Here is a 25,810-nt window from a genome sequence, read left to right on the forward strand (position 1 = left end):
GATCAGATTAAATGAATGAAATTTTGCTAGGCAGTGAAAGTTGGAGCAAGCCTTGGCAACAGACAGCTCCTCGGGGAGGATGGAATGTCCATCCATGTCAAAGCCCAAAGCCCAATCAGGCCACCCGCTCAGCTTCGGCTTTGTATTGAATTGTGCGAATTGAAAACGGCAGAGCAGGCAGCGCCCAGAACAAACCAGAAAAACAGCCTTCTTCCGCAGTGCACCTGAGCTCACAGCTGGGAATGCCTTGGCGCCTGGAGGGAGCGAGGCGCGCTTCCCCCGCGCTGAAGGCAGCGCCCCGCCCCGTCGGGCCCCTCCTACTACCCGAGGCCTCCCCGCCCGGGGGTGGAGTGAGTAGCTCGCTAGGCCACTTTGGACTCTGCACCCGCGGGTGTATGCGTACTGCTTCCTGGCGGGCTGTTTAGTCCCCCTCTGCCGGTTCATGGAGGGGGCCAGTCCCCCATCTCCAGGAAATGAGCTGGAGCTCTCGGTGATCCAAGGGAGGCCAGAAGAGCAGACGCCTCTCAACGGAGCCGTCCAGGGCATCCTTTCTTTAGCCGAGGAGCCCTGCCCAGTCCAGGTAAGGTCTCCTTGGCTCTGGCCGCTGTTATCCTGGCTCTAAGGCAGGCTGCAGGCCAGGACCCGGGTGTGGCAGGACACAGTTTCAGGTTTCCAGGCAGCTCCCGGGGCGCAGCCTAGCCCCTGCGTCCGTGGTGCGCTCTGGAAAGTTCTGAATGGAGCAGACACCGAAATGCCCTCCAGCCTGAGCCTTCCCTCGGATCCCTCCGACTCAGGGAAATTAAAGAGTTTTATCTGGGAAGTGTGTGCTCTTCTCTTCAGAGAGAGAATCACCAGAGGTAGAGGTGGTTTTGAAAATTTTTTTAACTTTCAGAAATACACCCCCCCCCCCCCACACCTCGGTGCAAAGAATTAGAAATGGTAACTGGAGTCCTCTTTTCTTGAGAATCTCTTAGCCTTCCTTTTCTATACTGCCTTGCCACTTGTTCCTCTACCACTCCCTCACCCCCAGCCTTCATCCACTGCCCACTATCATCCATCTTTGCTAACCATCCCCTGGGTCCACACTTTATGTCTTCGCCCAGTCTGGCCATTTGGTTTCACAGAAAGAGATGTAGGGGAGAAGGGAGAAAAAGGCAAGAGAAGGAAATGGTAACCCACTCCAGTATTCTTGTCTGGAGAATCCCACGGACAGAGGAGCCTGGCCGGCTGCAGTCCAAGGGGTCGCAAAGAATCTGCTACTGAAGCGACTTAGCACTTAGCACAGAGGACTGGGGTGGGGGTGGGGGTGGAGTGAACTTGCCCTGCTTAACTCAGTTTCCAGGTTCGTGCTTTGGCCTCATTTTAGTTTCTGAGAAAGTCGCTGGTGATGTTTAGACAGAACTCTTTTCTGATTCAGCCCTAACAGTGACAGGAAACTTATTCATTCTCATCAAATGCCTGTAAAACAGCAGAGACTTTGAATTCTACCTTCTGATTAACTCTTCAAACTGACTTGATGTTTACTAGGTATATGGACCTCCCCATGTATATACATATGCTTCCAACCTGACCTTTCTGGGTCCCTCTCCTCCACTCCTATTTCTTTGACTGTTCAGCTATTAATTTAAGGGGTAAACAGGAAATTCAGAAGTTGAAAGCATTGCTTTTGCCTTCTTCTTGATTCCTGGAAATAATGTAAAGTCTGCTTTTATAGGTACCCTGGAGAGTAATTTGGTACTTTATATTTGAATGAAAGATGAATGCCATAGGACAATGAATGTTGAAGAAAGATGATTTGATCTCTGTGTATGTGGTTGTAATGGCGGACTTGCTTGGGTGGACTTGTATGGGTCCTCCAAGGCAGTGTCAGGGAGTGGGAATTGGGAGTACTTGCCTTGTGTTGGGTAGACCCAGGAACCCCAGGGACTGCATGGTTTGGGACTGAATCCAGACATCTGAGTTCCGGTGACACCTTCCCTACTAAAAGGTGTGTCCCGAGGCAAGAAACTAAGGTCTATGTTTTCTTTTCCCAGCTGTCAACTGACGGTAATGTAATGTGGCCAACCAGTCTTCTCTGTGAGCCTGGGAATTCACATTGAAGACAGTGGAGGAGCCGGACATATATAGGGTGTCAGTATTTTATTATCATTTAGTACCTACCTGGTAGAGATTGCTCTTTCATGTTTTAATTACTTCCTTGTTAGCCAGGTATATACAGATATCTGAGACTTCCTTGTGAACTAGCTTTGTAAGTCACTGAATAGGAAAGCTGTGTGAGGAACAGAATGGTGTGCAGATGAGGGTTACATCAGCATTTGGAGAACATTCTAGAAATGCTTGAAGAGGAAAAACTTTAGAAAAGAGAAAAAAATCCTCATCTAATGTGTTGATCATTCTCCTCGGTTCCATAGCATCAGTGGAAGTGTATTTTAAATTGAAAAGTCAACAAATGTAGCATAAGCATGAGATACAGACTTTTAAGAATTTGGTGTGTTCAGTTCAGTTCAGTTTAGTCTCTCAGTAATGTCTGACTCTTTGTGACCCTATGAATCGAAGCATGCCAAGCCTCCCTGTCCATCACCAACTCCCGGAGTTCACCCAGACTCACATCCATTGAGTCAGTGATGTCATCCAGCCATCTCATCCTCTGTCGTCCTCTTCTCCTCTTGCCCCCAATCCCTCCCAGCATCAGAGTCTTTTCCAGTGAGTCAACTCTTCTCATGAGGTGGCCAAAGTACTGGAGTTTCAGCTTCAACATCAGTCCTTCCAGTGAACACCCAGGGCTGATCTCCTTCAGAATGGACTGGTTGGATCTCCTTGCAGTCCAAGGGACTCTCAAGAGTCTTCTCCAACACCACAGTTCAAAAGCATTAATTCTTCGGTGTTCAGCTTTCTTCACAGTCCAACTCTCACATCCATACATGACCACAGGAAAAACCATAGCCTTCACTAGATGGAACTTTGTTGGCAAAGTAATGTCTCTGCTTTTGAATATGCTATCTAGGTTGGTCATAACTTTCCTTCCAAGGAGTAAGCGTCTTTTAATTTCATGGCTGCAGTCACCATCTGCAGTGATTTTGGAGCCCAGAAAAATAAAGTCTGACACTGTTTCCCCATCTATTTCCCAAGAAGTGATGGAACCAGATGCCATGATCTTCGTTTTCTGAGCTTTAAGCCAGCTTTTTCACTCTCCTCTTTCACTTTCATCAAGAGGCTTTTTAGTTCCTCTTCACTTTCTGCCATAAGGGTGGTGTCATCTGCATATCTGAGGTTATTGATATTTCTCCTGGCAATCTTGATTCCAACTTGTGCTTCTTCCCGTCCAGCGTTTCTCATGATGTACTCTGCATATAAGTTAAATAATCAGGGTGACAATATACAGCCTTGACGTACTCCTTTTCCTATTTGGAACCAGTCTGTTGTTCCATGTCCAGTTCTAACTGTTGCTTCTTGACCTGCATACAGATTTCTCAAGAGGCAGATCAGGTGGTCTGGTAGTCCCATCTCTTTCAGAATTTTCCACAGTTTATTGTGATCCATACAGTCAAAGGCTTTGGCATAGTCAATAAAGCAGAAATAGATGTTTTTCTGGAGCTCTCTTACTTTTTCCATGATCCAGCGGATGTTGACAATTTGATCTCTGGTTCCTCTGCCTTTTCTAAAACCAGCTTGAACATCTGGAAGTTCATGGTTCACATATTGCTGAAGCCTGGCTTGGAGAATTTTGAGCATTACTTTATTAGCGTGTGAGATGAGTGCAATTATGCAGTAGTTTGAGCATTCTTTGGCATTGCCTTGCTTTGGGATTGAAAAGAAAACTGACCTTTTCCAGTCCTGTGGCCACTGCTGAGTTTTCCAAATGTGCTGGCATATTGAGTGCAGCACTTTCACAGCATCATCTTTCAGGATTTGGAATAGCTCAACTGGAATTCTGTCACCTCCATTAGCTTTGTTCATAGTGATGCTTTCTAAGGCCCACTTGACTTCACATTCCAGGATGTCTGGCTCTAGGTCAGTGATCACACCATCGTAATTATCTGGGTCATGAAGATCTATACCGTATATTAAGATTTCTGGTTTTGAAATGTAGCATAAGATCATGTGTTTTTATGAACCATATGTTTTGTACCTATCATGTGTCAAATACTTCTGCTACATAAATGCATTTAATTAGCACAACTAACTTCATTCTGATTTGACAAAGAGTGAAGAACTTGAGGTTCAGAGAAGTTACCAAAATCCTGAAGTTCGTTGGCTCTGAGATTGAACTCAGGCCTTTTAGGATTCAAACTTATGCTGGTTTTGTTGATTTATTTTATATGTGTGCATATATATGGAGAAGGCAATGGCACCCCACTCCAGGACTCTTGCCTGGAAAATCCCATGGACAGAGGAGCCTGGTAGGCTGCAGTCCATGGGGTTGCTGAGGGTCAGACACGACTGAGCGACTTCACTTTCACTTTTCACTTTCATGCATTGGAGAAGGAAATGGCAACCCACTCCAGTGTTCTTGCCTGGAGAATCCCAGGGACGGGGGAGCCTGGTGGGCTGCCGTCTACGGGGTCGCACACGACTGAAGCGACTTAGCAGCACCAGCAGCAGCATATATATGAAAAGTAAAAGTGTTAGTCTCTCAGTCTTGTCCGACTCTTTGCGACCCCGTGGACTGTAGCCCACCAGACTCCTCTGTCCATGGGATTCTCCAGACAAGAATATTGGAATGGGTAGCCATTCTCTTCTCCAGGGATCTTCCTGACCCAGGGATGGAACCTGGGTCTCCTGCATTGCAGGGAGATTCTTTACTATCTGAGCCACCAGGGAAGCACATTGTGTGTGTGTGTGTGTGCGTGTGTGTGTGTGTGTGTGTATATATATATATATTAATATGTACATCTAATTTGAATATATAGACATAATCACATAATTTATATTCATTTGTGTATAACTGCCTAAGTTATATACTATTACTGATTCTGTAAGTGATGGAACATAGGTGAAATGTGAAGAGTTGAGTGGTGTATCAGGACTGATGAGGGAGTTACAGGCAGATGGGTAGATCGGTGAGGAGCAGGGAACAGTTTGGGCATCATTGGGAAGAAGACATCCCATATCATGGAGTATCTTCCTACCTGGAAGGGATATCTGAGGGAGTATTCAAGCGTCATGGGAAGAAGTTCTTTCCCTTTCTTAATTTGGGTTTGGAAATTGAAGGAAAAATTGTAAGCCATTGAACTTCACTTTGCCTACTGTCAGTGTAAATAGGGCAGTGTAGTTGGGTCAAAACTGGAAAAGCCATCAGGGATAATTGAGCCAGACTAGCTTTTTTTTTTTTTTAATCAATTATTTATTTGCCTGTGCCTAGTCTTAGTTGTGACACGTAGGATTTTTGATCTTCATTGCAGCATATGAGATCTTCAGTTGCAGCCTGTGGATTTGGTTTCCTGACGAGGGATCGAACCTGGGCTGGCTGTGTTTAAAGCATGGAATCTTAGCCACTGAACCACCAAGCAAGTCCCAAGACTAGTTTTCTTTTATGGTTTATTACATGGACTCTGACCTCAGTTTTTAAACAGAAGTCCCAGAGACATTTTTAAGGATAGTAGCCTCATGATAATAATAACTATTAATTCAGTACATGGAGAGTTTTGAGGTGGGCAAGGCAGATTTGAATAAGTTGGATAAAAATTAGCCTATTGCCATGTGTTGTTTAGAATTTAGGACTAGGATCAACTGGCTCTTTTGTGCTTCAGTCAACAAGTAGATTAAGCCCCACAATGAACATTAAAGTATAGATTTTACTGTGTGCTAAGAAAATTTCCCCCTTATCTATATAATATCTGGGCTTCCCTGGTGGCTCAGTGGTAAAGAATCTGCCTGCAATGCAGGAGCTGCAGGAGACATGGGTTTGATTCCTGGGTTGGGAATATCCCCTGGAGGAGGAAATGGCTACCCACTCCAGGATTTCTGCCTGGAGAATCCCATGGATGGAGGAGCCTGGTGGGCTACAGTATATAGCATCGCAGAGTTGGACCTGACTGAAAAGACTGAGCATGCACACATATAATATCTGCTCCTCTTTGAGCCAAAGAGAAGAAAAAGCTTTTGTATCCAAGAGCTATGTAGTCCTGCTATTGTTGCAGGACCGTATGTCATGTATTTGAACCTTATCTGAAGAGGGATGTGAAAATCTGGGGGAATAGGCAAAGGAAAATCACAAAAATTCTTGGGCCGTATACTTCAATCATAGAATGTAAGATGCAGTTTGTAAAAATCTTTGAAAGTCACTCTGGAGAAAAAACTTCCTGTGGCCTCTCCTCATGACCTAGAATTTGGGCAAGAGGGACTAAAGAAGGCAGTGCAGGAGGCAGTGTGTTTTCATGACCCAGTGTGCACGAGTAGCGCACATCTTTTGTGTCAGAGGCTCTGCACCCTCAAGGTCCAGTGGAATCCCCTGGGGGCACTTCTAAAAAGAATTCTTGGGTTGACTCTAATGTAGAGACAGCCGAGAAGCCCTGTACTCAGTTGTCTTGTGTGTGGCTAACTGACCGTTTTACTATGACTTAAAGGATGTGAAAATGAGTCATTCAAAGGATAGTGGTCTCTGCCTTGGAGCTGACAGCAGGCAGGTGAAGGGGGCTGCATGTAGGACGGCTGTGATGGGCTGGACTGGAAGAGGCATATCCTACAGAGGAGGGCTGTGTAATTCTGAGCCGAGTTCACCCAGGAAATGAGACTATTGGTCTCATCAAACCACTAGGGTCCTGGTTGTGGTCTCTAGGGGACAGCATATATGAAGGCCCAAAAGACCAGAGAGATACATGACCCTCATTCTCTGGCTCATTTGAGACTCCAGGCCATTTCGTGTAGGGCCACCCAAAATGGTCATGGTGGAGAGTTCTGACGAAATGTGGTCTGCTGGAGAAGGGAATGGCAAACTACTTCAGTATTCTTGCCTTGAGAACCCCATGAACAGTATGAAAAGGCAAAAAGATAAGACACTGACAAATGAACGCCCCAGGTTGGTAGGTGCCCAATATGCTACTGGAAATCAGTGGAGAAATAACTCCAGAAAGAATGAAGAGATGGAGCCAAAGCAAAAACAACACCCAGTTGTGAATGTGACTTGTGATGGAAGTAAAGTCTGATGCTGTAAAGAGCAATATTGCATAGGAACCTGGAATGTTCCTAGTCCATGAATCTAGTCATGTTCATGGTCCATGGTTCATGGTCCATGAATCAAGGCAAATCCTAGTCCATGAACCTAGTCATGTTCATGGTCCATGAATCAAGGCAAATTGGAAGTGGTCAAACAGGAGATGGCAAGAGTGAATGTCGACATTCTAGGAATCAGTGAACTAAAATGGACTGGAATGGGTGAATTTAACTCAGATGACCATTATATCTACTACTGTGGGCAGGAATCCCTTAGAAGAAATAGGGTAGGCATCTGAGTCAGCGAAAGAGTCCAAAATGCAGTACTTGGATGCAATCTCAAAGATGACAGAATGATCTCTGCTCGTTTCCAAGGCAAACCATTCAATATCACAGTAATCCAAGTCTATGCTCCGGCCAGTAATGCTGAAGAAGCTGAAGTTGAATGGTTCTATGAAGACCTACAAGACCTTCTAGAACTAACACTCAAAAAAGATGTCCTCTTTATTATAGGGAGCTGGAATGCAAAAGTAGGAAGTCAAGAAACACCTGGAGTAACAGGCAAATTTGGCCTTGGAGTACAAAAAATAAGCAGGTCAAAGGCTAACAGAATTTTCCCAAGAGAACGCACTGGTCATAGCAAACATCTTCTTCCAACAACACAAAAGAAGACTCTACACATGGACATCACCAGACAGTCAATACTGAAATCAGATTGGTTATATTCTTTGCAACCAAAGAGGGAGAAACTCTATACAATCAGCAAAAACAAGACCAGGAGCTGACTGTGGCTTAGATCATGAACTCCTTATTGCCACATTCAGACTTAAATTGAAAGAAAGTAGGGAAAAGCACTAGACCATTCAGGTATGACCTAAATCAAATCCCTTACAATTACACAGTGGAAGTGACAAAATAGATTCGAGGGATTAGATCTGATAGGCAGAGTGCCTGAAGAACTATGGACAGAGTTTGTGACATTGTACAGGAGGCCCGAATCAAGACCATTCCCAAGAATAAGAAATGCAAAAAGGTAAAATGTTTGTCTGAGGAGGCCTTACAAATAGCTGTGAAAAGAGAAGCAAAAGGCAAAGGAGAAAAGGAAAGATATAAGCATCTGGATGTAGAGTTCCAAAGAATAGCAAGGAGAAATAAGAAAGCCTTTTTCAATGATCATTGCAAAGAAATAGAGGAAAACAATAGAATGGGAAAGACTAGACATCTCTTCAAGAAAATTAGAGATACTAAGGGAACATTTCATGCAAATATGGGTACATAAAGGACAGAAACGGTATGGGCCTAACAGAAGCAGAAGATATTAAGAAGAGGTGGCAAGAATACACAGAAGAACTACACAAAAAAGATCTTCATGACCCAGATAATCACGATGGTGTGATCACTCACCTAGAGCCAGATGTCCTGGAATTCAAAGTTGGGTGGGCCTTAGGAAGCATCACTACGAATAAAGCTAGTGGAGGTGATGGAATCCCAGTTGAGCTATTTCAAATCTTAAAAGGTGATGCTGTGAAAGTGCTGCACTCAATATGCCAGCAAATTTGGAAAACTCAGCAGTGGTCACTGGACTGGAAAAGATCAGTTTTCATTCCAATCCCAAAGAAAGGCAATGCCAAAGAATGTTCAAACTACCGCACAATTGCACTCATCTCACATGCTAACAAAGTAATACTCAAAATTCTCCAAGTCAGGCTTCAACAGTATGTGAACCATGAACTTCCAGATGTTCCAGCTGAATTTAGAAATGGCAGAGGAACCATAGATCAAATTGCCAACATCTATTGTATCATCGAAAAAGCAAGAGAGTTCCAGAAAAATGTCTACTTCTGCTTTATTGACTATTCCAAAGCCTTTGACTGTGGATCACAACAAACTGTGGAAAATTCTTCAAGAGATGGAAATACCAACCCACCTGACCTGTCTCCTGAGCAATCTGTATGCAGGTCAGGAAGCAACAGTTAGAACTGTACATGGAACAGCTGACTGGTTCCAAATCGGGAAAGGAGTACATCAAGGCTGTATATTGTCACCCTGCTTATTTAACTTATATGCAGAGTATATCATATGAAATGCCAAGCTGGAGGAAGTACAAGCTGGAATCAAGATTTCCGGGAGAAATATCAATAACCTCAGATATACAGATGACACCACCCTTATGGCCGAAAGCAAAGAAGAACTAAAGAGCCTTTTGATGAAAGTGAAGCAGGAGAGTGAAAAAGTTGGCTTGAAACTCAACATTCAGAAAATAAGATCATGGCATCTGGTCCCATCACTTCATGGCAAAGAGATGGGGAAACAATGGAAACAGTGAGAGACTAATTTTTTCAGGCTCCAAAATCACTGCAGATGGTACCTGCAGCCATGAAATTAAAACACTCTTGCTCCTTGGAAGAAAAGCTATGACCAACCTAGACAGCATATTCAAAAGCAGAGACATTACTTTGCCAACAAAAGTCTCTCTAGTCAAAGCTATGGTTTTTCCAGTAGTCATGTATGGATGTGAGAGTTGGACTATAAAGAAAGCTGAGCTCTGAAGAATTGATGCTTTTGAACTTGGTGTTGGAGAAGACTCTTGAGAGTCCCTTGGACTGCAAAGGGATCCAATCCTAAAAGAAATCAGTCCTGAATGTTCATTAGAAGGACTGATGCTGAAGCTGAAACTCCAATAATTTGGCCACCTGATGTGAAGAACTGACTCACTTGAAAAGCCCCTGATACTGGGAAGTATTGAAGGTAGGAGGAGAAGGGGACAACAGAGGATGAGATAGTTGGATGGTATCACCGACTCGATGGACATGAGTTTGAGTAAGCTCCAGGAGTTGGTGATGGACAGGGAAGCCTGGCGTGTTACAGTCCATGGGGTCGCAAAAAGTTGGACACAACTGAGCGACTGAACTGAACTGAACTGACTTGTGGTCCCTGCTGTCTCTTGAGAACTAAAATGTGTCTTAGGACCTCTGTTAACAGGAAGATAGGGTTTTACCCTGAGAAGTTCAAGGCTTCTTGTATTGGGCTCCTCTTTGCCTTGTGCCTTGTTGAGCCCCTAGCCTTGGTGACCTTGGAGCAGTGCTCAGGCTTCAGGTGAGAGTGAGAGGTGCTTACGCTCGGATTCCAGACACTCTTACCTCAAAGAGAGTTTGCCTCTGTCTAGATGTTGCTGGGACCTTTACGCCATCCCCTCACCACACACCACCTGAAGGGCCAGTGCACGCAGGGGCTCCAAAGTGTGACCTCTACTCTAGAACTTTTCAAAGTACATTTTCAATATTTGGGGCACCCATTGTAACTCAGGAACACACATTTATTAACTGTATCTTACATGTATGAGGTGTGGGATATAAGAACAGGGGAATTGTAAGAGCCACTCCTCACTCTGGGTGGTTTCACTTTCCCTAGGTAAATAAGGCCAGTATCTATTTACATTTGGACCTGAAACCAGACAAGGCAGGTGGTGGCCACAGCAGATGAGCTGTGTGGATAGCTCATATACTGGGTGCTGTCTGAGGGAAGCCTGGTAGGGAGGCCTCCACAAAAGGGAGAGATTTTACCTGGTTTCCAGAGGGCAGGAGGCTCCAGACCAGGGCCCCCCCACCGACCTCTGGTAAAGCAGTTGATTGACGTTGGGAGATTTACATTTTCAAACTGGGGCTGCCCATTTCCCCTATAATCTGTGCCTAGGTATGTGTTGTTTAAATTCCCCTTCAGGAGATTCTGAGGGCTGGGACCCACTCAGTAAGAAAAACGGAATTGTCCTTATGTGGACAGTTTTCTTTCCTGATGGCTTCCGCTAAAGTCACCACGGGAGAGGAAGTTAACAAGGCATCAGTTCAGGAAGTGCCTGTTGCTGCTTGGTGGGAAGGTGAACACTCAGTGTAACCCACTGGCTCCCATGTTGAGAGCCAATGTCAAGTGCGCTCAGGGGTGCCAAAGCGCGACCTCCACTCTGCTCTTGTTTAGCAAGTGCTTCGTCTGCATGATCTCTAGTGTTTACAACAGTCCTGTGAGCCAGATTTATTACTCAGTACGTTTTACAGTTGTGAACCTTGGGGCCAGTGAATTTCAGTAAGTAGTTTGCTGATAGTCACCCTGCCTTTAAGTGGTGTAACTGGGATTGGGATCCAGATCCAGATCCACATTTTTTATCCATCATATTCTATTGTTTCCCATGGTTTTCATGTAGGACATACGAGAAGAGGAATGGGACCTTTTAGGGGTTAGCTACAGTACCGAGAGAGAAAGCTGGGTACACACGTAAGCTGGAGCTCCACACACTGATGCGGGGAGGCTGTGGACTAGAGAGAGAGCGCATGTGCGGGGCAGTGACACTCAGCCAGGATACAACCCCAACCCGGCCAACCTCTCCCAAACTGCTTCTTCGAAGTGGACTTATCTTTGTTCCTTTGTAGGTGTTATGGTCTCTTCGGGCTGCCATGACAGAACACCACAGGGCAGGTGGCTTAAACAACAGAAATTAATGTTCTCACAGTCCAGGAGACTGGACGTCCCAGATCAGGCTGCCAGCGTGGTTGGTTCTGGTGAGAGCGCTCTTCCTGGCAGTAGAAGGCCACCTTCTCAGCATATCGTCTCATGTCCTTTTCTTGGTGCATGTTCACCGAGGTGGAGAGACAATGTGAGTTCTCTGGTATCTCTTCTTATAAGGACACTGCGTGGTGTGTGTGTGTGCTAAGTCACTTCAGTCGTGTCCGACTCTTTTCGACCCTATGGACTATAGGCCACCGGGCTGTTCTGTTCATGGGATTCTCCAGGTAGGAATAGTGGAGTGAGTTATCATGCCCTCCTCCAGGGGATCTTCTCCACCCAGGGACTGAAACAGCATCTGCTGTCTCCTGGATTGGCAGGTTCTTTACCACTAGTGCCACCTGGAAAGCCCCATAAGGACACTAATCCCACCCTTAGAACTTCATTCTCTATTATTTCTTTACCAGGCCCATGTCCAAATACAGCCACACTGGGGTGGTGGGTAAGGTGGTTTAGGACATCAACATATGAACCCTGGGATAAAACCATTAAATCCATAAGGGTAGGTAAAATGAGTTTCCTCCAGCTGTCTTCAAGGTTTTTTGTGTGTTTGGATGTTAGCAATTTGAATATTTGTCTAGGTACAGTTTGTTTGTTTTCCCTAAGTTTGGACTCTTAAGTTTCTTAAGTATGTAGTTTTGTGCCCGTCTGTAGTCTTAGGATGTGTTTTACCCAGTATTTCTTCAAATATTTTATCTGCCCCCAGTTTTTTATTCTCCCTCTGGGATTCCAGTTATCTTTGGACTGCATTGTTTAATACTATCCCACAGTTCTTCATTGCTCTGCTATTTACTCACTCTTTTCTCTTTGGTTTTCACTTTATGTAATTTCTATTATCCTAACTTCAAGTTAGGGCTTCCCTTGTGGCTCAGTAGTAAAGAATCCACCTGCCAATGCAGGAGACAAGGGTTCAGTCCCTGGGTTGGGAAGATTCCCTGGAGAAGGAAATGGCAACCCATTCCAGTATTCTTGCCTGGGAAATCCCAAGGCCAGAGGAGCCTGGAGGGCTACAGTACATGGGGTTGAAGAAGAATAGGACACTAATTAGCGACTAAGTAACAACACCAACACATCCCTTGCAGGGCTGTTTAGATAAGTGAAATGGTGTTCTATAGACCATAGCGGTTGTAATTATTTACTTTGACCCCACCCTCTGCATCACTGAACACATTGCAGGCTTATTTCCTGGTGTTCCTTCCTTATTACATAGAGTCTGGGCCACAGCAGTAGGTTCTTAGCTTTTTCTTGGTGTAAACTATACATTCAGTTCAGTTCAGTTCAGTCGCTCAGTCTGACTCTTTGCAACCCTAAAATCGCAGCATGCCAGGCCTCCCTGTCCATCACCAACTCCTGGAGTTCACTCAGACTCACACCTATCGAGTCAGTGATGCCATCCAGCCATCTCATCCTCTGTCGTCCCCTCCTCCTCCTGCCCTCAATCCCTCCCAGCTTCAGAGTCTTTTCCAGTGAATCAACTCTTCGCATGAGGTGGCCAAAGTACTGGAGTTTCAGCTTCAGCATCATTCCCTCCAAAAAATCCCAGGGCTGATCTCCTTCAGAATGGACTGGTTGGATCTCCTTGCAGTCCAAGGGACTCTCAAGAGTCTTCTCCAACACCACAGTTCAAAAGCATCAATTCTTCGACACTCAGCTTTCTTCACAGTCCAACTCTCACATCCATACATGACCACTGGAAAAACCATAGCTTTGAGTAGATGGACCTTTGTTGCAAAGTAATGTCTCTGCTTTTGAATATGCTATCTAGGTTGGTCATAACTTTTCTTCCAAGGAGTCAGAGCAGATCAGTCGCCCAGTCGTGTCTGACTCTTTGCGACCCCATGAATTGCAGCACACCAGGCCTCCCTGTCCATCACCAACTCTCGGAGTTCACTCAGACTCACGTCCATCGAGTCAGTGATGCCATCCAGCCATCTCATCCTCTGTCGTCCCCTTCTCCTCCTGCCCCCAATCCCTCCCAGCATCAGAGTCTTTTCCAATGAGTCAGCTCTTCGCATGAGGTGGCCAAAGTACTGGAGTTTCAGCTTTAGCATCATTCCTTCCAAAGAAATCCCAGGGCTGATCTCCTTCAGAATGGACTGGTTGGATCTCCTTGCGGTCCAAGGGACTCTCAAGAGTCTTCTCCAACACCACAGTTCAAAAGCATCAATTCTTCAGCGCTCAGCCTTCTTCACAGTCCAACTCTCACATCCATACATGACCACTGGAAAAACCATAGCCTTGACTAGACGAACCTTTGTTGGCAAAGTAATGTCTCTGCTTTTGAATATGCTATCTAGGTTGGTCATAACTTTCCTTCCAAGGAGTAAGCGTCTTTTAATTTCATGGCTGCAGTCACCATCTGTAGTGATTTTGGAGCCCAGAACAGTAAAGTCTGACATTGTTTCCACTGTTTCCCCATCTATTTCCCTTGAAGTGATGGGACCGGATGCCATGATCTTCGTTTTCTGAATGTTGAGCTTTAAGCCAACTTTTTCACTCTCCACTTTCACTTTCATCAAGAGGCTTTTTAGTTCCTCTTCACTTTCTGCCATAAGGGTGGTGTCATCTGCATATCTGAGGTTATTGATATTTCTCCCGGCAATCTTGATTCCAGCTTGTGTTTCTTTCAGTCCAGCATTTCTCATGATGTACTCTGCATATAAGTTAAATAAACAGGGTGACAATATACAACCTTGACCTACTCCTTTTCCTATTTGGAACCAGTCCGTTGTTCCATGTCCAGTTCTAACTGTTGCTTCCTGACCTGCATACAAATTTCTCAAGAGGCAGATCAGGTGGTCTGGTATTCTCTTTCAAAATTTCCACAGTTTATTGTGATCCATACAGTCAAAGGCTTTGGCATAGTCAATAAAGCAGAAATAGATGTTTTTCTGGAGCTCTCTTACTTTTTCCATGATCCAGCGGATGTTGACAATTTGATCTCTGGTTTCTCTGCCTTTTCTAAAACCAGCTTGAACATCAGGAAGTTCACAGTTCACATATTGCTGAAGCCTGGCTTGGAGAATTTTAAGCATTACTTTACTAGCATGTGAGATGAGTGCAATTGTGCGGTAGTTTGAGCATTCTTTGGCATTGCCTTTCTTTGGGATTGAAAAGAAAACTGACCTTTTCCAGTCCTGTGGCCACTGCTGAGTTTTCCAAATGTGCTGGCATATTGAGTGCAGCACTTTCACAGCATCATCTTTCAGGATTTGGAATAGCTCAACTGGAATTCTATTACCTCCACTAGCTTTGTTCCAAGGAGTAAGCATCTTTTAATTATTTTTCTCTTAATCTTCTACTCAGCTTTTGTGTACCAAAAATCTTCAGTGGGTTCCCAGTCCAGACCGAATTAAGTCTACACCACTCTGCCAGCATTCAAGATGCTTCAGGGATGCTCCAACCTTTCATTCTCTCCAATCTTAACTGTCATTACTTGCCTCTGAAACCTGCATTCCCATCAGATGAATCTTTTAGCCAATTTCATTATGAATCAATGCTCAGGATGTTCTTTCCTGGGTTTGGATTGCCTTTCTCTGTTCATCTTTCAAAATCTTGCCTGTTCTTCCCACCTCAGAGTCCCCAGAGCATGTTCTCCTTAACTTCTTTATGAGGTTCCGTCTGTTCTTTTGTGAGCTTGACTCAGTAGAGTGGAGTTCCTTGAGATCAGGATCCTGCTGCCTTCATTTCTGTGTCACTGGCCCATAGTAAGCATTAAAAAATGTTTCTTGAGACCAAATGACTGCATCACAGTCTTCCTCTGCTTTCCAGGCTGACAAGGAAAGCCCTTGGAGCTCCTGTAATAAGAAGTTGATTGGAAAGTGCAAACTCTGGATGGTCCTTGCCTCTGTTTTCCTGAGTTTCATTCTAGTCATCATCATAAGCTTATGTCTAACTGGAGGTAAGAGTTTTAAATGTGACTAAGTTGATGTATTTTAAGAACTTATGTAATAATGCTTATGACTTAAATGCTGAAATCGAAGATATACTCACTGCTACTTCATCACTGTAATATGAATTTAAAACTGCTTTGGGGTATGTTGTATAGATGGGCGATATACGTGATTTTTGCTTTTTTTAAATTTTACTTTTGGTTTGTTTGTTTGTTTTATAAACTCTGGTAGAATTATGGGGATCATTGTTTTGCCCTAAACTCTATGCACTGGATGTTGAAGATTTCTCAAAAATTTTAATTTATTTAAACATAAATTGATATTTTATTGTATCTTACACATGTGTGTTTGAAAATTTTTTAAAATAATTTACTTAGTAAAGATAATTATTATAAAGGGTTATTATTGTATAAAGCCAACTTTATCTGATATACCTGGCACATCACTGTAATGACAAAATGATGAATAATGTATTTGAAAGCATTTTACAAACTATAGAAGCATGTATCTGTTAGCTGTCATTATCTTAACTTCTTTTAGAAATCACTATGTTTGTGTTTATGGGTGTGCAAAATAAAAACTCTTATGGTGCTGGTGTTGCCTATGTATTCTACATATTTTATCTCATTTTATCTTTTATTCTGAATATGAAAATAGTACATGTTCAGTTACCCATAAAGCCCATCCACATTATTAGTATTTTGTTACACTTTTCTCTAGTTTTTTTCTTACCTGCATTTTAATTTGAGGTCAGTTTTTTTTTTTTTTTTTTTTTTATAATTTTGTAGCTTAACTTTAAGATTTTAGTGTTACATTGCAACCAGTTTGACAATTCATTAAAAGTTATGTGTGAACATATATACATATATATATATATATTTAAAATTACTGCATGATGTACCCTTCCACACTTTTAAAAAGTCTTTTGCTGCTGCTGCTGCTGCTGCTAAGTTGCTTCAGTCGTGTCCGACTCTGTGTGACCCCATAGACAGCAGCCGAACAGGCTCCCCAATCCCTGGGATTCTCCAGGCAAGAACACTAGAGTGGGTTGCCATTTCCTTCTCCAGTGCATCAAAGTGAAAAGTGAAAGTGAAGTCGCTCAGTCGACCCCATGGACTGCAGCCTACCAGGCTCCTCCGTCCATGGGATTTTCCAGGCAAGAGTAGTGGAGTGGGTTGCCATTGCCTTCTCTGAAAAAGTCTTTTAGGTAGTTGCTATTATTTTTTTTTATGATTATCAGTATTAAGATTTTTATGATGACAAATATAGCGCCCCCTAGTGGGCAATCATTTCTGTTTCAAAAAAGAAAAGAAAATGCTTTCATTTCTATGTAGGGATGGTTGCAGGCTGCAGGGGTGTGAAGGGGCTCTTCTGAAGCGGGGATACTCAATGATTTCTGTTTCAAAAAAAGAAAGAAGAAAAATGCTTTGATTGTGTGTGTAGGGGTAGTTGCAGGCTGCAGCGGTGTGAGAGGGCTCTTTTGAAGTGGGCATACTCACTCTGAAGTGGATCATGAGAGTGATCTGGTCACCACAGGATTAAGGTTGAGCCGGGCTGTCCATAGCAAACCCAGTCACAGAATGAGAGCAAGAATGGCGGCCCCTGAGTTTCCCCAGAGGGGGCTCTGGGAATTCTCCTAAGGGACTGCATTCGTTATTCACCTCCTGTTCCACCTTGTCCCAACCCTTTCATCTCCTGTCTCAAGGTTTTATGGTGCTTGAAGGAATAGGAAAACTCTGATGAGGTGTGCCAGCCTCCAGCATGTGAGCCTCCCAGGCGGCCACCATGTCTGCTTAGTAACTTAGGGCAGTGTTTAGGTGGGATGCTGTGGCTTTGTGGCCACAGACTGGTCCTGAGGTAGGGAGAAGCTGATAAGGGATGCCACTGCCCCTCCTCCATCACACTGAGGACAGTAGGTTTACTGTGAGTGTTGGTACTACCTCTTCCCATCAACTCCCACGTGTAGATGTTGAAACTGAACTGAGTCACACAATCTTATCCTGTTACGACCAGCCAGTGCTGGCCTGAAAGTTGGCTGATCTATCTGCTAGCATCGGGCGCCTGTAACAGAGGATGATGCCACAGATCTGGTTGGTTTGATATTCAGGATTCTAAAGCCCTGGACCCAGGCACTTCCCTGGTGGTCCAGTGGTTAAGACTCCATGCATGAGTTTGATCTCTGGTCGGGGAACTAAGATCCCGCCAAGTGTGTGGACGAAAAAGAAAACAGACAAAACCCCAAAGACTCAAGACCCAAGAGCTGTCTTCCATTCTCAGAGAGTCATTTGACTTCAAATCACGAAGAACAACCTGCAGAGGAAAGGATTCCATCTCCCTCCATAGTGTCTCAGGGGACATGAGAGTTTATAGGATCAGATTTAGGGAAGAACTTTTTCTTAACACTTGTGGTGCAGACTTTCTTTTTAATTTGGTTATAAAATTGTTTAAAAGTGTTGATGCTCCAAGAGATTTTCAAACTTTTACTTTTTTTAAATCAGGGAAATACTTTTACTTTACTTGGCACCTGAATTTTCAAGGGTTTGGGCCTGTGGGGAGAGTCTAGTGTGGGTGGTGGGGGGTACGGTAGGTAAGAAGGAGGAAGGACAGGACTCCCTCTGGGCTTCCCAGCCTCACCCAGAGCAGCTCTGTGGGTGTGTCTGGGATGATAGTCGGCAATAATAAGCCATTGTTCAAGCGCCAGGCCCATTGATATGAATCGAATGTTGATAGAACCTCTTGGCACTCTGTGGAAAATGCTGCTGCCTGGAGAAAGGGCCGTTGGGAAAGTCGTAGGCTGTGCCTTCATTAGTGAATGTGGGAGGGGCGGTATATGGGTAAGGGGGAAAGAAATCCAAACTTTTAGGTATAAAATAAGCTACAGGGATAAATTGTACAACATGGGGAATGTAGCTGGTATTTTATAATGCCTATGAATGGAGTATAACCTTTAAAAATTGTGAATCACTATATTGTACTCTTGATAGCTCAGTTAGTAAAGAATCCACCTGCAATGCAGGAGACCCCGGTTTGATTCCTGGGTTGGGAAGATCCATGGGAGAAGGGATAGGCTACCCACTCCAGTATTCTTGGGCTTCCCTTGTGGCTTAGCTGGTAAAGAACCTGCTTGCAATGCGGAAGACCTGGATTCAATCCCTGGGTCAGGAAGATCCCCTGGAGAAGGGAAAGGCTATCCACTCCAGTATTCTGGCCTGGAGAATTCCATGGACTGTATAGTCCATGGGGTCGCAAAGAGTCGGACACGACTGAGCAACCTTCACTTTTGCTTCACTTTCTTTTCATAACTTATATATGTATGGCAACTATACTAAAATATATATATAAAAGGAATGAGTATACATTTGTTAGAAAGTGATGCTGTCTCTTCATTCGGAAGTGAAGTTTCTCAGGACCTTGTTTGCCATTCCCTTCCTCCCGCCTCCTTACTTTACTGTCTCGGGGCTCTGCAGTCCCCAGACTGAGGCTCAGAGATGAAGATGATAATAGCCATGGAGCTGGAGTGGACAAAGAGGGGACATTAACTGTATCCCAGTGTGGAAGGATATCCAATTCTAGGGAGGGGACAATAGGGTACCCAGAATGAGATGCCTGGGAGAGCTGTATCTTGCCACTGACATTGATAGGAATGGCTATGATGTGGTGATAATACAGGCAGACCATCCTGTGGTCAGTTGCATTATTATTAATTCTGTACAGACCCTGCACCCCTTCTTGCCTGCACCTGGGATGAGCTGTCCCCCCACTCTGCCCTTGGTATGCCACTGAAGTGATGGAAAGTTAGGATCACAGCTCAGCTTAAGGCATTGACCCTGGGCTGTGTCCATACTGTGGAGCAGAGGCTAACACTCCTCCAGGCTCACAGAGACAATGAAACTTTATCATTATTATTATTATTTCTTTTTGAGACCTTCTTAAAATAGACAATTTTGGGGTGGGGGCATAGCTCAGAGAATCCTTGTTGAATCTAGAGGCTAGTTTTGTCCCACCTCTAAAAAAAAAAAAAATTGATGGATTCTCTTTCTCCCTAAGAAATTATAAATTCCTTGTGAAGAGTAAAGGTGGTGGGGGTGGGTGGGAGGGGAAGGTTTCATCTCTGTCTCCCTCACTTTCTCTCTAAGTCCTTTCCTGTCTGGATAATTTGAAGAATCAGTTAAGCATCCTCAAGGACTCTGCTTTCTTTACTAATCTATCCCAACCAGGCAGAGGAACGATCCTAGGAACACCTTAACTAGTGAAACCCTTCCTTGGTTTGGGCAAAAATATTTTAAATGTTACAGAATGCAAACTGTGACAAGTAGGTAGATGCTTAGAAATGTGATTGAAAGGTGACCATTTTTAATAGTTTAGAAATGCTTATGTGATGTCTCCCAGCTCTCTTACCAGATCTTGGGAATAAGAACTGCATCTTACAACATCACACAGTCCTGGTAGATAAACAGGTCGCACAGGTTGCTCCCTGGTATAGGGTGACTTTGGGAAAATCCTAGGCAGACAGCAAGGTCCTTGGGAGCAGGAACTTCACAGTCCAGGACCTTGAAATTTCTCTGCATTTTCCCCTGCTTCTCTTTCCCTCATGTATCATATGATCCTCTGCCTTCCTAAGACCAACTTCTTCACCTGTGCTCTCCATAGTGTCCTCTCCAGCTTCTTCCGACCTGTGGACTTCCAGATATTGCACACCCTCTCTAAAAGCATCCTCTTGGGCCTCTTCAAATGTGCTCGTAGTCTCTCCTTCAGAGCAGTCTTCCATCAGCATCTTGCTACTTCATTTAGATATTTTTCTCTGTTTTTTCACCGGCAAACTTCTAGAAAGAGAGATCTGTACTCCTACACCACTGTGTCCATTGGTCCCAAATTCTCTTCCTAAGGTCAACAGCAAGTGTCTGATGATGAAGCCCAGTGGTCTTTCTCCCTCCCCCTCTCTGCCCTGTTTGCAGCTGCCAGGTCTCCCAGCTGTGTTGTACTCTTCCAGACCTTCAGAACTCCCAGGCTTTATTTCTGCTTTTGGCCTCTGTGTTGTGGTTGCAGGAGGCGTATCTTCAGGTTTCTGACTTTTCTCATTTGTTCTTTCCCTTGAGAAGTTTGTTTAGTCCCAAGGCAGCGGCCATCCCCACCTTGGAGATGACTCCAAGAAGTTCATGCACACGTTTTTCCTGAGTTTTAGTCATACTCTTTGCTGGAGTTCTCTACCTGGAAATAACTATCACCCTCTTTATCATTGTTCATCTGAAACTACTATTTGTGGGAATCCCCTTCTTCACCCTTCATATTTTCATGGTGAATCATTAAACTAGGTTTATATCATCCAATTGTGTAACTTTAGGCAAATTCTTCAATGTTCTTGGCCTCAGTTTCCTCATTTGTAAAATATAAGTGATTTCTGAATCTGTGTCTGTAAATGTACCCTGACTCTCCTACTAAACTAGCTCAATTGACCTAAGCAAATTGAGCCTTTTTTCTAAGAATGTCTTCATTTTAAAATGAAAACATGAATATTTAATTCATAAGGTTGACTGGAGGATTACATGAGGTTAAAAACTACAAGTGCATAGCAGGATGTCTGTGTATAACTCTTAATAAAGCAGCTATTATTCTTCTGTTACCCACGCTTGATTCTTTGGAACATTTTTGATTTCTTCTTCTCTCCTATAGCTAGATAATGACTAGGTCTTATCAATCATTCCTAGTGTCTTGATAGTAACTTTCAACATTGACTACCCACCTACTTCTAGGCTTCCTGCTGAATGTGGTGGTTCTTACCTTTACCGTCACCTACAGTGTAGGCATTGGTATTTCTGTTGAGCAAACTGCTTCGGAGATTTAAATGACTTAAGTCACTTGGCTTGTGCCTGGCTGAGGTGGAATTCAAACTAAGTCTGGCTGCCTTTACAGTCAGCTCTGTTTCCACCATCCTGGTCTTTCTCTTCCCTCTCCTCACTGCTGTCGATTGAAATCTTCCTTCCTCTTCTCACTGCTGTCAACTGAAATCTGTCTTTCCTATTCTTGTGTCCAGTGGCTTCTTTACCTCCAATCTCCCCCAGTTCCATTTCATCCCATCACCAACAGATTTTCCCCTGTCTCCTTCCTGGGAGACATTTAACAACTTCCATTATCTCCTGAAGACATCTGGCATTTAAGGCCTCCCTCTCTGGGCTCATTTCTTATATTTCTGTCAAAGAGCTATTTTTGTGTATTTCCAATGTACTTTTGTATGTACTATGATTTTTAAAAGACATTTTCTCTACCTGGAAATACTGCCCAGATTAAATCTCAACAATGGACATGAACTTGGGCAAACTTTGGGAGATGGTGAGGGACAAAGAGGCCTGGCATGCTGCAATCCACAGAGTCACAAAGAGTTGGACACAACTGGGCCACTCTGAACAACAACAGCAATGTACTTTTGTATGTACTATGATTTTTAAAAGACATTTTCTCTACCTGGAAACACTGCCCAGATTAAATCTCATTAATAACATAAAGATTCTGCTGACTGGGTGAGCCTGTTGTGGCTGTTGTTACTATTTTAACAAACACAACTCTTTAGCTAGTTCTTGTACAGAGTCATTATTCAGAAAGTACAAGTTATTACAGTAGAGCTATTATTGGAGACCTCTTTTTGATCTCAGCATTTCTTAATAGAAGGCATCCAAATTGGAAAAGTAAAACTGTCACTGTTTGCAGATGATATGATACTATACTTAGAAAATCCTAAACACAATACCAGAAAACTACTAGAGCTCATTCATAAATTTGGTAAAGTTATTGGATGCAAAATTAATATGCAAAAATCTGTTGCATTTCTATACACTATCAAAGAAAGATCAGCAAGAGAAATTAAGGACACAATCACATTTACTTTCGTACCAAAAAGAATAAAATATCTTGGAATAAACCTACCTAAGGAGGTGAAAGACCCTTACTCTGAAAACTATAAAACGCTGATGAAAGAAATCAAAGAACACACAAACAGATGGAAGGATGTACCGTGTTCTTGGATCAGAAGAATCAATACTGTCAAAGTGACCATACTGTCCAACACAGTCTACAGATTCACTGCAATCCCTATCAAATTACCAATGACATTTTTCACAGAACTAGAACAAAATTTTTTTAAGTTTGTGTGGAAGCAGGAAAGACCCTGAATAGTCAAAGCAACCTTGGGAAAGGAAAAAGGAACTGGAGGAATCAGGCTCCCTGTCTTTCGAAGTTATATTCATCAAAACAGTATTGTACTGGCACAAAAACAGAAATATAGATCAATGGAACAGGATAGAAAGCCAGAAATAAGCCCATGCAATTATGGTCAATTAGCCTATGGCAAAGGAGGCAAGTGTATACAATGGTGAACTTGGCATTTCTTAGTGCCCTTGAGTTCAGCAGTTCTGTGACTCCTGTATCCATTCTCTGGCATCCCTATTCTTTTCTGAGGTAATGGTATCTACTCTGGAAATGCACACGGAGGGTGTAGAGCTCAAAGATACCCAATGCAGCATTATTTATAACTTTGGAAAGCTGAAAATATTAAATTATTTTAGGACAATAATGTAGCCATTAAAATAATCTTTGCAAGGAATTTTGAACACATGGGAAATGCCTTTTGATATGTTTGTAACAGCAACAAAAGAATCAAGCCGATAAGCAATGAGAGCTGCTGCTGCTGCTAAGTCACTTCAGTCGTGTCCGACTCTGTGCGACCCCACAGACGGCAGCCCACCAGGCTCCCCCGTCCCTGGGATTCTCCAGGCAAGAACACTGGAGTGGGTTGCCATTTCCTTCTCCAATGCATGAAAGTGAAAAGTGAAAGGGAAGTCGCTCAGTCGTGTCTGACTCTTAGCGACCCCATGAACTGCAGCCTTCCAGGCTCCTCCGTCCATGGGATTTTCCAGGCAAGAGTACTGGAGTGGGGTGCCATTGCCTTCTCCGAAGCAATGAAGGCAGCAAACAATAAAAAGCAATATACAAATTACCTTTTCATTAAGACCTCAAATATATAAAATATAGGGGGAGACCTTTTGATTAAAGAATTATTAGTAATTTTTTTTTGCTTTGCTGCAGTTTTCTATACTTTGCAAGTTTTCTGCTTTGAGGCCATAAGCCTTTTTTTTTGACTGGTGGTTTGTGGGATCCTAGTTCCCTGACCAGGGATTGAATGCAGGACCATAGCAGTGGAAGTGCCAAGTCTTAACCAGTGGATCACCAGGAAATTCCTGAGGGCATAACTTTTCATTCTCAGACAAAATAACATGATGACTTACAACAAATAATGATGCAGGGATAATTCCCTGTGTTGGGGTCCCCAGGATTATTCCCAGATTCATCGATTTGCTGATAAGACTCATGATACTCAGCATATATTATAAAGGTGATTATGACTTATTACAGCTAAAGGATATAAAGCAAAATATAGAGGAAACCAGGGGCAAACTTGCAAGAATCCTCGCCCAGTGCAGTCACACAGAATGCACTTAATTCCTCCAGCAATGAATTGTGACAACAACATGTGAAGTCTTGTCCACCAAGGAAGCTCATTAGAGATTCAGTTTATATTGGGATTGGTCACATGGGCAGGCTCTGCCTGGCACCTACTAAAACCCCAGACTCCCAGAAGGAAAGGAGAGGCTCGGCATGCTGTTTCTGTAAACAGTTGAGGCACAGCTAGCCACTCTTATCAGGGAACATGGGAATTCTCTGGGAATCCAAGTTCCAGATTCCAGTAAGGGGTCAAACCTTGCACCGGCCTTGCCAAGGCTGGCAGCCTCCGACCTGCTCTGTTAACTCTTCTGCAACTTCCCTTGATCCTTGTGGCTCACGCTTCAGACTTCCCCAGGGAATAAGGACCTGGATTCTCACTTGCCTCATAAACCCAGAATCGATGCCACGGTGGCCTTTGCAAAGTCCAGTAAAGAGACTGATAATGTTATGTTTGAGGCACGGGATTACAGAGAAGCCATGGCCCACAAACACCTGCTTCCTCCCACCCACGCTCTTCTCAGGGTTGGAGAAGTGGTCCCCAAGTGGTGCTGGCAGGGAGCCAGGGCAGCTTAATGAGTGCCAGTGTGCCAGCTTCAAGTTCCTGGCTGCCGACTTTGTTTGTTTTTCCTTTGGCTCTAACTACTTAAAAATCAGTTAGCTCACAGTCCTTGGAACGCAAGCAGCACAGAACTGTTGTCTTAGGAATGTAAGTCCCATGGGCCCTGGGACTCTGAGTGCAGTTTGGGTTCCTTCTACAAACAGAGTGTGTCAACATTCCCCCCGTGGGACATCCTGGAGAGTGATGACTTCATGCTCACTAGCTCAGATTCTAACCCAGGAGCAGGTCTCAATGATGTCATGTCCTCAGCGTGGGTACCAAACCACAGGGGATTCAGGGAAATTCCTTGCTCTGCTCCTGTACCCCATCTCCTGTTGTTTGTTGGCCATCACTAGCACCTGCCTTGACACCAGTGAAAGTAGCTAAGCTGCAAGAGTCAGTTTGACAAAGAAATTCATGTTCTTCCCACCTCTTCCAGCTCCCTTCACCCAGTCTGTGTTCAATGGAATCTGAGCACCCTATGACATCAGATAAAGAAACAAAATTTTATTGTGATGGAAGCAAGCCCCTGTGTTTATTCAACCTACCCGAGAAAAAGAAAGCATTTCTGCTCATACTTGCTTACTGTGATTAGGCTTGATGAATACTCATTGTTCGTTTATTTAAGTATAGCAGCCAATGGGATGAATGTTTATTTTATGCATGTGCTTACTTTTACTTTTTATCCCACCCCCCCATTCTGTTTAGTAACTTATATCGATGAAGATGAAAATGAAATACTTGAATTGTCATCAAATGAAACATTCTTGGTCATGCTAAAGATTCCAGAGGAGTGTGTTTCTGAAGAGGAATTACCTGACATGCTTGAGAAGCGGGTAAGTTACCTTATGTATTGTTACTAAGTTCTTAGCATTAGAGTGTGAATTCTTCTGGAGCAGCTGGGTTAGAGCTAGCCAGTAAGTAGCTTCAAGCTTGGATTCTTTGGATACTGGCAGAAACCAGTGCTTAGAAATAGATTTTCTGTAGCGCAAAGCTGGAAGGAAGAGCCCTGGTCTCCAGCTGAATGTGTCCTGGAGGACAGTATTCTGTTCCTCACTTTGGTCTTAGGTTTGATTCAACCTGAAATTTTATTGAGGGTCTGTGAGGTGCTAGACAACAT

The 25,810-nt window shown here is 43.7% G+C and overlaps 1 protein-coding gene across 1 annotated transcript in view; it reads left to right on the top strand.

Moving 5' to 3' along the window:
• The first annotated feature begins 278 nt into the window (after positions 1-278).
• Positions 279-25,810, top strand: part of C1H3orf52 (chromosome 1 C3orf52 homolog) — a 40,155-nt gene continuing 14,623 nt past the window's right edge. Inside the window, exons 1-3 of the mRNA XM_027517536.1 lie at positions 279-580; positions 15,478-15,607; positions 25,399-25,526. Of these exons, the coding sequence (XP_027373337.1) occupies positions 443-580; positions 15,478-15,607; positions 25,399-25,526 (396 nt within the window). The 5' untranslated portion in view covers positions 279-442. The remainder of the gene's footprint in view (positions 581-15,477; positions 15,608-25,398; positions 25,527-25,810) is intronic.

Source organism: Bos indicus x Bos taurus, chromosome 1, assembly GCF_003369695.1.
Source record: "Bos indicus x Bos taurus breed Angus x Brahman F1 hybrid chromosome 1, Bos_hybrid_MaternalHap_v2.0, whole genome shotgun sequence".
NCBI lineage: Eukaryota > Metazoa > Chordata > Mammalia > Artiodactyla > Bovidae > Bos > Bos indicus x Bos taurus.